The sequence below is a fragment of the Grus americana genome, chromosome 5 (assembly GCF_028858705.1).
Source record: "Grus americana isolate bGruAme1 chromosome 5, bGruAme1.mat, whole genome shotgun sequence".
In the NCBI taxonomy this organism is placed as follows: Eukaryota; Metazoa; Chordata; class Aves; order Gruiformes; family Gruidae; genus Grus; species Grus americana.
In genome coordinates this window covers 12,897,814-12,911,992 of record NC_072856.1, presented here as the reverse complement: position 1 = coordinate 12,911,992, position 14,179 = coordinate 12,897,814, and the positions used below count along the sequence as shown (strand labels likewise).

At 38.5% G+C, this 14,179-nt stretch overlaps 1 protein-coding gene across 4 annotated transcripts in view; it reads right to left on the bottom strand.

Annotated features, from left to right (window-relative positions):
• Nucleotides 1–14,179, bottom strand: part of DENND5A (DENN domain containing 5A) — a 70,433-nt gene that overhangs the window by 6,489 nt on the left and 49,765 nt on the right. For all 4 annotated transcript variants that reach the window (XM_054826307.1, XM_054826308.1, XM_054826309.1 and 1 more), the window contains 8 exons: nucleotides 12,070–12,154; nucleotides 10,696–10,780; nucleotides 9,601–9,729; nucleotides 5,680–5,801; nucleotides 3,626–3,771; nucleotides 2,933–3,051; nucleotides 1,562–1,743; nucleotides 600–682 (listed from right to left, as the gene is read on the bottom strand). In XM_054826307.1, the coding sequence (XP_054682282.1) occupies nucleotides 600–682; nucleotides 1,562–1,743; nucleotides 2,933–3,051; nucleotides 3,626–3,771; nucleotides 5,680–5,801; nucleotides 9,601–9,729; nucleotides 10,696–10,780; nucleotides 12,070–12,154 (951 nt within the window). The remainder of the gene's footprint in view (nucleotides 1–599; nucleotides 683–1,561; nucleotides 1,744–2,932; nucleotides 3,052–3,625; nucleotides 3,772–5,679; nucleotides 5,802–9,600; nucleotides 9,730–10,695; nucleotides 10,781–12,069; nucleotides 12,155–14,179) is intronic.

Genomic DNA, 14,179 nt, shown 5'->3' with positions numbered 1-14,179 from the left:
GTCAGTTAAGACGGTTACCTGTCTAACGTAAAAGCGTACCAGAGTCTCTGAGAGCACTTCAGCAGGGTGGGTGTTTGGGTGTGAGTCTTTTGGGTTTTGGGGGGTTTTTTGGTGTGGGGTTGAGGGGGGATGTGTGTCTGTAGGTTTTTTGGTTGGTTTGGGTTTTTTTTTTTTTTTTAAAGTGGTCCATGGGTTTTCATGTTTTCAGTAACAAAGATAATGCAAAACAGATATAAAAAACCCTACGCAGTACTCAATGTAGATATAAAATGTCATTCAGAACAAATTAAACAGGAGGCAACACTCTTGACAGAGGTACAGGTAGAATCCTTGGCAGAATTTGACTAATAATACAATTTCCAATAACAGAATGCTAACATTTAAATTAACAGAATGCTCCAGTCAGCAGCAAAACTGAGGTACCTGAGGATGTACTATTCCAACAGCGTAGTCTCAGTATCTCATTTTTGCTCCATTTAGGAATTTTCAAACACATGGCTGTTCATTCAGTTTAGTTATTTCTGTTATATATTCTACAAGGCTTATTAATAAGAGTTTTAAGACAAGAGTGCCACTACACAGGCAACACAACTCCTCACCTCCTTCTCTGGCTTGTGGAAATGCTTGACAATACCATTGACAGCTTCACCAATAGCTTCTTGTATCTGACCAGTATTTAACTCTGCAAAATAGAAAAATATATCCAGTCACTCTGTAACAGCATTAGAAATTGTACATGTGCATGAGGAATAAGGCATACCACAAAAAAAGAGGAGGAGCGTGAACCAGTATAACCTAATCTGTTAGTGAAAAGGTGCTGGACTGTGGGTAATAGAAATCCAATTCTGCTTTTACTTACGTGGAGGAGGTAGAAATAGAGATGGTTTGGTTTTAAATTGAAGTTAACACTGTGGTGTTTCCACCCAACAGGTGGAAAGGCTTTTTACACATTATGTGCATTTTCAGACCACGGCCCAAACCAAAGAAAAGGAAATATGCTTTGATTAGGACCACCAAATCTGGGCATCCTGGAAATACTTCCAGGATATATACAGTGATAGTTTCACTGTAAACCCAAGTATGCTTGGGAGCAAAGTAACCACCTGATTTATCAGGAGTAAGACAATCCCAGGACTGTGATCTCAACAGAAAACTAGAGTCCATGAATAAAAACTACTAGCAAGCTTTTTCATTCATGAAGGACAGACAGGGACAGGACAGCAAATTTCTACCTTCCTCCACAGCATTCATTCCACAGATGAAGGACAAGAATACAGAAAACACCACTAGGGCAGCTAAGCACTGGACCGGGAGTCCAGAGACATCTTCCTTCCATCCTTGGAGACTTTCAGAACTTGAGTAGATAGATAGAACAGGCTGCTCAGAATTTTAACTCAGAAGTTAGCTGGACTTTGAGCAGGAGATTGGGCTAAGCAAGTTTTACAGGTCCTCTCCAAGCTACAGTTCTAAAATACAAGGAGATATACAGTTCTGCTTGCAAGCAGCTCTCCTCAGGCAACAATGCAGAACAGTACAAGACAAGACATCCCCTACCACTCACTTGGCTTATTGTTTGGCGATATAGTGACAAATCTTCTGATCATGCTTGGTGACTGCTGCAAAGGAGGGGTTCGGCACTGCCGCTCATCAACCTCAGTGTGGGAAGTCAGCAACTCTCCCACCAGGATCCTCTCCAAGCTGCCATCATCCATTCCTTTTCCAAGCCACCTTCCACAGGGAAACCTATGAACACGAAGGAGATATTTGGACCAACTCCTTCAACCCAGATTCAATTCCATGCCAAAGACTTTCAACTGCAGTTGCGTAAACTCCAAATTCTGCTAGTACAGTTATTAGAAATACTTCATCCATCTAGCAACGATGTATTGGTTTTGGCTTTTGCCAGCAGAGGGAGCAAAAGTAAAACAGCTTTTCAGTTCCAAGTTTGTGCTAAATGTGACACTAGACGCTGTGCAAACAGCGGTAGATTTTGTCTTGTGTCCTATATGTGACAAACGATTTGAGGGCTGCAGAGGGAAAAAAAAACAGGTAGAAGACAACCCATTGCACACTATAGATGGGTGGTGAAATACACCTATGCTTTCACTGAGTATGTTACATAGGAGGCCAACCACAAAAAAACCCAAACCCAAATATATACTTAAATGCCAAAACACCAATACAGCTATTGAAATTGGGATATTAAATCAGACACTAGAAAGCACACGTGCTCACTTCTTCATTATCGCTTTCTATGAACCAATGTTGATGTCAGTTTAATCAGCTTAATCAGAAAACTGAACAGCATCCAAAAATAGAATCTTTTCTCTTCATTAATTACAAACAAACTGGCATGGAGAACTGAGTGGACTTACCCACCAATTTGTCAGCAACATTAGCCTGACAGTTTCTCTAAACAAAGGACAGGGCATCAAACTATGCTGTACCTAACAGAAATTATAATTCTTACCAGAAATCTCATTCCTTTAGTTTCACTATCGAAACACAGGTTTCAAACACTTATAAACCCTTTTGTTCCAGCTTGTGTCCAAAGGTCTCTCTATAACAGCTAGAGTGCTCAGCCTTTATACAAAAATACCACCCACATTTGGTAAGCAGCAAGCTCTAACTTGCTATTTCCTCCTTGGGCTCAAGGCTGATTATTTTTAAGATGTGCAACAGTCAACTCATCTTCTCCATCAATGTTTTGAGGCTAGACATGAGCATCTGCAAACTGAGAACTGTGTTTAATTTTTTAAGAATCACAACTTGTTTAATGCCAGAAGCCAAATAACCTTTCTATGTCTTCAGGTAGCGGCAACTGTAGACAGAGTCCCAGCAGATAAGACCTTTTTAATCAAACAAGCCCTACTGTGCCAGCTCCCTGCAGAAATTCTACTTACCCAACATGAAATGTCAGGATGATACTTACTTGTAAGTATGCCCTGTTATTTCATTTCTGACCATAACATATTCCACTAGCCACTTGGCATACAGCCCTGAATTATCATGTCCTATTTGCACGGTGGTCAGTTTTCCCAGGTTCTGGCACTGCAAATTAAACAAAGAGTTTGTCAGAGTAAACTGAAAGACAGCAGCATGTTAGAGGAGTAAATTATTAGATAAGATGCTCAGACAAGGAATTAGAAATGTGGTTCTCCTTTTCAAACTGCATAACTGATTCTGGGCTTTTTAGAGGTAGGTTGCTTTATTTGTTTTTGTTTGCTTTGTTTTGTTAAATATTATTTTGGTCAGCAGAGAAAACATCAGTTGAACTAGATTTCTCAATTAAATTTTGCTCAATGTGTGTGCGCACACAAAAATCAGAGCAGAATCACTTTTTTCCCCCCCAGTAGAAGAGGATATGACACCTCCCACCATTAAAGCACAAAGTTGTAATATAAAGACAGTCTTGTCCATCCTTGCACCAAGGATTTGTCAGTCATTTTGCTCTGCACATTATTAAATATAGATTAAATTTGCTATGTACAGGCACAGGAAGTATTTGCAACTAACCGCATAGACTAAAGATATGAAATGTATAGCAAGATGGTATAGCAAGGGAAGAATTTAAAACTGAACAAACAGAACATCCAAAGCATTTTTTTAATCAAGCAATACAAACCTCGAAAGTCATTTCTAATATATTCCTGGGAATCTGCAGGACTCCTGTTTCACCCAGTTCTCCTGAGATACAGATCCAAGGATTGGCTGTAAACATTGAGCCACCAAGTTTCTTGCTAGGAACAATCAGTATATGGTATGGTATCACTGCAAACACAAGAAGAAATAACACTTCAGAAATGAAGAAGGATAATTATGTAACCTCTTTAATGAAGAGAGGGAGAAAAGATAAGACACAAAATAATACTGCAGTACCGTGAAGCGTTAAAACAACATCAGAGCTGCTATTTAATCATGCTAACACTTGCACACTAAGCACTGATTGACAATCAGTAAGTGTACATATAGCAGTCATTAAGAAGCAGAGCTGATAGCAAAGCACTGTCAAATGAAAAAAGAAACAGGGATGGAATAATGCCTTCATATGGGTATAATAATTCTTCATTTACCAGCCTCAAAACATGTCATGAAGATGGTTACTTGTCCCCAGCTTACAGACAAGAAAGTAAAGACAGAATGAATACTCTTGTATCCAGGACTGCATTGTAGCACCACATGCAACTCAATGCTCAACTCCTAACTGCCTGCTTTTCTGTGTGCAGGTATGTACACTACACGACTAACGCCAGTTCCCATTCAATCACTAACCAAAGCCTTTGTTTGCAGGGCTTGCTTGCAGTAGCATTCGTTAATGTAGCTGAACAAACTCAGTGAAAATACATTATAATGATGTGAGTTTCTCTGTACCCTGTTGCTCTTAGTTATGTTAACTGTAAGACTTCTTGATTTTAAAAAGGTCAAACAAATTTTTCCCCCTCTAACTGGTACCACATACATGCTCAAATGCTTTCTAGTCCCCTAGTTTACCAGTGACTAATTCAACACAGTATCACCTGAGTTACAGCCCCCTCTCTGAGTCAGGAGGCATGTGCTCCTGAGGAAATGCATGTGCTCTTCAATCGCCTAGGATCTCATGCACAGCCCCCTATTAACCAAACTTTCAGAGCAAAATCCAATTATCTGAATGGTCATTGTGTTTCTTGACAATCTTTACAGTGCATAAATGGATTACAGTAAGGGCTTTACAGCTGAGGCATTTAATACATTTGTCCCTCGATGTCCCCTCAAGAAAGCATCTGGTGGTTGGGTTTTCTTAAAAGCTTGATGCTCGTAGCATTTAAGAATGAATTAAGACATTTCCCTTTTTATTTTCTGTGCTGATAGTCTCAAAGTAAGCAACAATTTAACTGCATCCAGCAGACCGGATTTTAGCATTGTCCAGAACTTGCCCACAACAAGACCAAAAACTATTTTGCTTGGACGTTTGCTTGCTTTGTCTTTCAAACACACAAATATAGATCATAAGGTACCATCAAGGGTAGCTCCTACCATGGGGCCAGAGGGGTCCTTTCATACACTCCCACCCCCAATTTTATAAGCCTTGCTAAAGTCTTTCTGTATTCTGCCTTACTAGTGAGGTCCTGTGATAGCAGGCCCACAAATGCATCAGAACTCTAACACGTTTAAGCATCAGCAACAACAGGTTAAAAGTTTCTCTAAAGGTATCATTAAAAAAAAAAAGAAAAAAAGGTACTTCAATGTGTTGCAGAGTTCTGATGCAATGTGTATTTCAGTGTCATCCCAAACTCAGAGAGATGCATGCAGCAAAGTAGGCTGAGCATGAAAAGAGGAAAGGGTTTTTTGTTTTCTTTTTAAATCCTAGCACACATTAAGTTAATATTCTTACCTTGATAACGAACAATCCATACTGTCCTTGTTTAGTACGATGCAAACAAGCCCACCACAAAATTTTCTGTTGAGAACTCTCCCCTAACTAAAAGGATCAAAGCTACGTATTTTACCAAGTTAGAAACAAAAGAGACACTACTGCCCACCAGAGAGGATCACAGAAATAGTGATACAACATACACAGATGGATACCAGGAAGAAAGCAGAACAGTAACATTAAGGCATGTTGCTCAGAGCTGTTTAGTGTTTTGGATAAGGACTCAACCAAATCTGGAAATCAGAGTTCCAGGGAAAGCAAATACTTACAGATTGTTGTGAAAACATTGGTAAAGCAAAAGTAATCAACAGCATTGAATGACAGGAGATGATATAAGAATTGTTCTTTCTCATCATCACAGCGGAGGAATGCATAACGCTTGTAGAGTTTTCTGACAAAGCAAAACAAATAGTCTGTCATAGTAACGATGCTTTCAGTGAAATGTTTTCTATTGTGCATATTTATTAGGTAAACTATGAAGAACGTGCAAGCGATTACAAATGACAAGTGATACTGGTAGAGCCAACAGTATTCAATGTGCCAAGATATATCGACACTCTGCAAAGTCTGAAGTCTCCCAAGTGCATCAGTCCAATACTTCACACTATTTCCCACCCCTCGAAAGCAAGGTTTGGGGTGGTCTAAGGGTCTTCTCCCACCCAAAACCACCCCAAAAGATGGAAAAAGGAATTTTGTACTTTCTTGGAAAAAATTCTCTGACTTCTTTTGACCACGTAAAATGACAGAACTGAAGTAAAGAGAGTACTAGTAAGTTACTTTGGAGCAGATGGTGCTGTGGGAGAGTCCTCCAGCACATGATGTAAGACAGTTAGAAGGCTGTTTTCAAAGGACACTAGGGCAAACACCTGGTCTATCTGCTTGTACCAGGTTATAGGTGGTAACCCAGGGCCTACAACAACCCGCACATTAAGCTAGGGAATATCCTCAGTGTTCTCAGTACACAGCTCCTGACATAACCAAAATCATAAGCATGCAAAGGTGGCCTCAAGTCCTACTGTTCATTTTTACTGGGTAGCAAACTCTTTGCTATGACTGCAACAGAGAACTGCAACTTCTTTTAAGTGGAAATAGCAAAAGATACAGCTCAGTAGCCTTCTCACTAATGGAGACACTAACGCCTATGCAGAATGCACTGTAAATGGAAACAATCTTATATACTTATTGAGATTACTCAAACGCATTAGAGAATTTAAGACTTGCAACTGAGAAACCTTGAAAAGGATTTACAACCTCAACCTTTTCAAGTGCAAATTTTGACTGGAAAATACTCTCACTTGTACATAGCAATTACCACTATTTTTGTTAATTATGCAACCAATAAGTAACACCAGTGTTGGTGAATAATCATAAAAGAAGAGCATGCCAAATTGCATCAAAATCCAACTGACTCCAGAGGAATATTCAAAACATCATGAATGCATGAATTAGATGTTAGAAATGCTGACACAGCCACGGATAAGTTGTTCCTGCTAGGAGGGCATCCTGACAATTCCCCTCAATTTCAGATACCAATTACAAGAAGTCAGCAAGTGACTCACAAGCCAGAAATTTGCAAAACAAATCAATGATGATTAGACACACACACGCATATTCTCACTTACATAACAAACATAACACTAGAGATTGACAGGAAACATTAAATGGAAATAAAGATACCGAGCTTTAAATTGACATAACCTGTCTGTAGTCACAAGAGTAGCAAACCCACAAAAGTCTCACGGGTTACCATGTCCATGTTTCATTTGAATAATCTGAACCACACGTTTAGACAGCCTGTCCACAAGGGTATGTGCTGTCCTGCCTTTTCAAAGTGTAAGATTTCTCAGTTTGCTTGTGCACATAAAGGTCTCAGGGGAGTGAAGCTATGTGATTTCCTTCTGTTCCCTAACTTCAGTCCCTTTGTAGACTAGAAAGAAGACAAACATGTTTCAGTTTTCTTGTATTTTTTTTAACAAATGCAAGTGAAGAGAATGGCTTAAAATATCTAACAGTTGCTCCAAAAAAGAACAACACACAATCATGTTAAGTGTAAAATGGCAAAAGTTGCACAATTACTTTTAGTACCTCACTGAACTTGGCACTGCTTCCTCTGAAAACAGAGCACCCTTTAAACCCACGCTGCCTAAAACACCTTCCTTTAAGTACGATATCTAAATATGCAGCACAGAGCACACAAGATTAAACACAAAATTCTTTGCAAGTTGCTCCTTTGCTTGTAACTTTGATTTTAAACATTTTTGCTGCTGTCTCATTCTGTTCTACAGAATCAGAATCTGTGTCATAGATGAACAGTACATTGGCCAGTGTTAAAAGAGTTGGGTTTTTTACTTCTTTTTGGGGGTGGGGATATGGAGTGTGGTGGTGTGTGGAAAGTCTTCTCACAGCACTTGTTCTGCATGGGACAAGCACTGCTAAATTTAACCTGATGTGGACTGTTGACTTCACTGGAGAGGCCTAACCTTAATTTAGAGATACAGGTAGGTTTATCAGCTGTCCTCACTCTATCTTTCAGCTTTTCCTTGCTCGCTGTTGGAAGGCCACAGCTTCATCAGAAAGTCCAACATAATTCGATACAAGGCAAATCTCAAATAATTAGCAGTTGGGGTTTGGGGGAGGGATGATATTTCTTGGAAGGTAGTGTCAGTGGGAGGAGAGGAAAGGAATAGTAGACAGCATAGGATAAGCCATCTCCAGAGAAAAGTCTTCAATTAAAGCTAATGACAATTACTAGGGCCCGTACAAGAGAACCTTTAATTTCCACACAGTAACCAGTATGTCCAACCTTATCAGCAATACTTTTTTTTTTCTGCACAAGTTATACTAAATAAACCTCAAATTGTTACTCCTAAAACAATTACTATTAAATATGGCCTATACTTTGATTTGTGCAACTATTTACAAAAGAATTACGTTTACAAAGATAAAATAATGTACACTTGCTCTGGACATCACCACGTTAAGGAAATAGGTCTTTTTGCTGCACATTTCTCCTTTTGCCCTTCAAGCCATGTACTTGTAAGAAGCACTAGCACAGAGTACTTTTGACAGAGTTTAAGCCAGCAGAATTTGGAACTCTCTCAGGTTCAAGTCTTAGGTTTTCACTCACATCCCCCTTCCCCTCATACTTCATATACTTCTCCCATTTTCTTCCTATGGCACAATCACTCTTTAAATAGTGTTTTAGATCTCAGTGTTTGGGTCTTTTCATAATTTTATGACTTCATATACAAGGAATTGAAAGTCACACATTTTGAAATGTTTAGAAGTAATAAAAAATGGATCATAATAGCAGATATTTGACTATTACAAAACCAATTCACCTTATGTTCTTAAGCAGGCTATAAATGCAAAATCTTTCTGTAGGAGAGGACAAAGCTGAGACACTATCAGTTTGATCTAGAGATGTGGACATTCATGCTCTGTAAGATTTAAATGGAAGACTTCAAAAGATTACCAGATCTCATCTTGATCTTATTGCCCCAAAATGAGATGCAAGAACCGATCATCACAGCGTTCCTAGTCACCTTCAAGGCACTGCATGTACACCATTCATCTGCTCTCTTAAACCACACCAGAAGTTGATTTTATCTACATTATTTTACATGGCACTGAAAGGAGTTACAAGAATGTCTCAGATTTGGAGACAGACGTGAGAAGCTAAGGAACAGTCACTTTGAGTCACACTAACAAGAACCACAGAAGCACATCTGGATGTGCCTTTACACTCTTCATATGGTGACAGAACTGCAACCAGGACCTAAGCTGCACTTCGTCATGCATTGCGAAAACACACAAACAATCCAAGGAAAACAAAATATCCCACAGTTACAGAAAGTGCGCCAAGATAACAAGCTTGGCTCAACAAAGTAGTGGCATGTGGACTTACACCCCATTTCATTTAATCCCTAGTAATTTTTGAAGATTTCACCTCAAAGTCACAGACAGTCTACACTGACAGAACTGATTCTGTACCTGAAGAATCCCAGCATTGAATCATAATTCCCAAATAGCTCATACACAGGTACAGAAACACACTTGGAAAGCTAGTTTGTTCTATTCCTTTTGCACACTGCTAAGCAGAGGAAAGAATGGGCACTTCAGAGTTTTTGAAGTCAAACAACTAAACAGGTTTAATTTATTTAAGCTTTGCCCAACATAAACCATCTTACTTTGTGAGTTCATGATCTGAAAGCAGCTGTTTTAGATGCCTAGAGAGCAACTTCTTTTCCATAGAGAGACGAACCCAGGCTCTGGCCTTGCCAACATCTGTTTTGATCTCACTAATGTTCTGGATATGCCTGAAAAGAAAAAAGAAAAAAAAAGAAAAAAAAAAGACACTGCCCAGTATTTTCAAAGTGTGATGGTTCTTTTGAAGCAAGCTAGGCTGAAGAAGGAATTTTGCCAAGAATGCAAAACATCAGTCAAACTACTGGAAAAAGAGGCATGATCACCTTAATATTCAGCAGTCTCTAAATTCCTCGCATATCCAGCTGAAAAAGAATAGGAGCCTAAAAAGGAAATATCTGCAATGCAGTGCCCTATTTACAAAATTCTAAACCAGGCCTATTGCCTCACATGATTTAAGAATCATTCTGGACCTTATCACTGCAATATTTATGGCTGAGTGCTTTAGAAAATTAAATACTGTCTTTGCATGCTCAGTAGTAGCTTTTCTTGCACACAAGACACAAATGATACATTTTGAAAGGACAAACATGTCCCTTGAAAATCCTCAATTCACTCCTCCCCACTGAAAAAAATAGATGTTGATAAGGAAAGAAGGGGAAAGAAAAATCCTCTCAAAATTAATTTAGGATTTCTGGATATTGTTTTTTGATGTACTGAAAACAAGGCACTGAGCAGAAGTTATAGTTTTATTCACACTACAGTACTCAATGTTAGATAAACCCACTCTTTAGATCAAACAAGTTTGTTAAACTGCTTTCTTCACTGAGAAGCAAGAATGAGCTCAGAGCTACACAACCAACTTGGCAATGACTGGGAAAATACATATGCTACACCCACATCTCTGTGGAAATAAACCAATACAGAATGCTTACAAAAAGATTAAAACTGTCAGGGTATTTCTTTAAGTTAGTAGCTGTGACAATGTAAAATCTCTAGAACAGTTCAGCAGGTTCCTTTCCCCATACCCCCCTTGTGCTGTATGAAACACAGACTTTTCTTTATGGTACACATTATACACAGAAAAAAATTATGCAAATCTCATGTTTTCTGTGTTGCTTTTAATAGTTTAAACTCACCTCATATCCTGGATGAGAGAAATTCTAAGAGGTGACATGGCTGGACTGGTATCAGACTTTCTCCTTTCTGAATCAAGAAGTATTCCTAGATTCAGAAGAACAGAATTTCTTGTTAGCAGAAGTCCATCTAAAGATTTTTAAATCAATATAAAAAAAGAAGGTGAATTAACACCACCTTGCACTCTTGTGTTATTGATGCCTCACTGCTTTGTGAAGATACTGTGGCATATTTCCACTTCAGATAACATGAAAATCTAATACGCTACACAGATGGTTATGTAGATCAGCACACACTGAGTATTAACACATTAACGAGCTTAGATTCTGCTGAAATTGGTATGACATCAAATGGCTTAAGACATATACTAATCAAGTATATGCTTAGAAGACCTTGTCCATGTTAGTAATGCTCAGCTCTCTGCCTACAGCAATTTTATTTAAAAAAAAAAAAAAAAAAAAGAGAGGAGAAAAGAGAGAGGAGAAAAGAGAGAGGAGAAAAGAGAGAGGAGAAAAGAGAGAGGAGAAAAGAGAGAGGAGAAAAGAGAGAGGAGAAAAGAGAGAGGAGAAAAGAGAGAGGAGAAAAGAGAGAGGAGAAAAGAGAGAGGAGAAAAGAGAGAGGAGAAAAGAGAGAGGAGAAAAGAGAGAGGAGAAAAGAGAGAGGAGAAAAGAGAGAGGAGAAAAGAGAGAGGAGAAAAGAGAGAGGAGAAAAGGCACCCACTGCTTCCCACAAACCCACTGTTCTCTCCAAAGTTATACCCTATGCCTCCATCTGACACAAGTAGCGTACAAAAATTTCATTAACAACCTTAGAAACAAATTATCAGTGGATCTTATGTGCAATATTACTTTTATTGCAAATAAAAGTAATATATTTTTGATATAACAAAAATTAAAATGTTTCTTCAGTGTTTTTGTATTTTTTAAAATATTTTTTTCTTTGCAACAATAAACCTACTGTTCATTTGTTTTTCAAGAGAGAATGTAAAACTTCAGAATGTACAGCACAATTTTATATGTTTTTACTTGTTTTCCACCCCCATCCATAACATAATATGCTTTGCCAGTCATGCAGGGACTATGTGTCATATGGAGGATGGTATATCAGAGCAATCCATTTTAAATCCTATCTTTGAAACATCAGCTACTTCTGGTATCTGACTACTACAAACAAGTGGGTTTGGCAGTTTTTTTCCACAAAAATATATTGAGACAATACACCAGATCCACATTAATTCTGTAGCGAACAGAATACTTGATTCAGTTATATTGAGTGAAGGATATTTCCAAGGAAACAATCTCCGCATGCTGCAAATCTGCAGGCAGCTCTTACTCATATTTTTTTTATCATCTTCTTCCAGCAGAAGCCAATCTTACCTGAGGTACTGAAGCTGCCTGATGTAGTTTTTCTCTGCCTGTTTTCTAGGTAGTGTAACAGATGAGACCACAAAGCAGACTTTCCCTAAAAAAAAAAAAAAAAAAAAAAAAAAAAAAAAGAAATCACTATCAGCTGAATATATTAAAAAAAGTTTAAGTCATCATTGAAAGGTATCAGCCATAACAAAAACTTGCTTTAAATATGTTTCTCCCTATAAAGTCATTGGTAAAAACCAAAAATGAGACACAAGTTGAAGGTGCTCAGGAGCCGTAAACAGGTTGAGAAAGAAAAGCAAGAGTCAAACTACTGGGATCTAATGATTCCGGTTACAGGAAAAAGTCAGTTGAACTTAATTTCTCATAGCTTATTAACATGCCAAGAAAACATTTAAAGGCTTGTAAAACACCATGTGCGAGTAGAGTTCTATGTCTGAGGCCATAACCTGTATTATGTGTCTTTCCCTCCCTGCCTCTTCAGCAGTGAAGTGACAAGAGATGCAGAGCCAGGCTGAGTAAACCACCTCATACTCAGACCAAGCCTTGTGCATCTGTTCCTTCCAGGGTAACTCAGGGCCACAGATGCCTGCTGTCCATTTTCAGAACCTCAAAAGATCCCCCTCAATTTCATCAGGCAATGGACTTGGATAATCACAAGCACAGTAAAAGACAACCTAAAACACAAGCAGGACAGTGAAAGCTTATCAGCAAGAATAATCCAGCTCTGCATATTTTAAAACCAACTTAAAAGTTAAAATTTGGGATGTAGTATTTAGGCCAAGATAAATCGTCAAATGCTGTTAAAAGGTGCACCTTGCTCATTATGTTGCTTTCCTAAATCTGTGGTGCCTTAAAGCAATGTAGAAAATCTTTCACTGGCAAACTAAAAAGATTCTTGGATTCATCCTAAAATATTCTGCATGATAAATCAAAAGCTTGCAAAGCCACTGAAAGGGAGCGGTAATTGAATAGGGGCTCTCCAGTACATTAATTGAAGTTACTTACAGAAGAAATTAATTAGTATTACTTATCATCATTCTAAAATATTATATTAACTGGAAATCCCAGTAAAGATTTACTAAATCTGCATTTCAGAGAAGCAGTCATATTATAAAGCCATATTTTTATTTGCAACTTTGTACAGAACAAAGCCATGACTGTAAAGCACAGTTGTCAATTCAGCACTACCCATGTAATCTAAAATCATGTAAGTGCCTTCCTGGAGGTGCAGTAATTATGGCTCAACTCTTTTTTTTTTTTTAATCTTTAAAAATCTCTAAACACTTCAATCCTGCAGCTCGCTACAGTTCACATAAAGAACTAACAGCCATGAGGTATTATTCCAGAAGTGGCATGCCTCCAGAAGATAAAGCCTAGAGCATCTGTTACATCTGTGTTGAGAGAAATCTATTAAAAATATGCATTAGGTGGTGAAGATATAAAAAAATCCAGAGAAGCTCTATGCCTCATGTGTGTACCTGACAGATCCAACATGGAAAGCCAAAATTGCAAGTCTTATAAAAACATAAAAAGAGAGCATGAAAACTATCAACCAGGGAACAGTTACATCCAAAATGGCATTTGTCTCAATAAACACACGCATGCACACATAGCCTAGTGTTCAGCAACTAGCTGCCATGGCAAGGAGAACTGCAACAGATCACATAAAGCAGCAAACAAAGGATCCTGCAGCAAATAGATGTCAACAATCATGATGAATGTAAGAACTCATGCAGTATATATCTGCCCACTTCCTTTACCGTCGTGTTAACTCTCCTTTAATTTCACCAAATAGCAATGATGATGCAAGCTGTATCTATAAGGGAAAGGAAGACAGCCTAAGGAAAGCACTGGGACAGACAACAGGCAAGGGAATAACCAGGGCCTTCTGAAAGTTCAGACTACTTCAGTCATTAGACCCTACATCCGACAACTCTCCTGCATTGCTCTGGGCAAAGGCAGGCGTGGATTCGCATGGCACGTGGAAGAATCAGTAGGCAGCTAATGTAGGACTATCAGGGTTCATCAGCAGGGAAGAGGTAAAAGCAGGGATTGGTGGAAGGAAAGCCATCCTCATTACTACAGTCAATTGAGAAAGAAGAGTCTTCCTTAG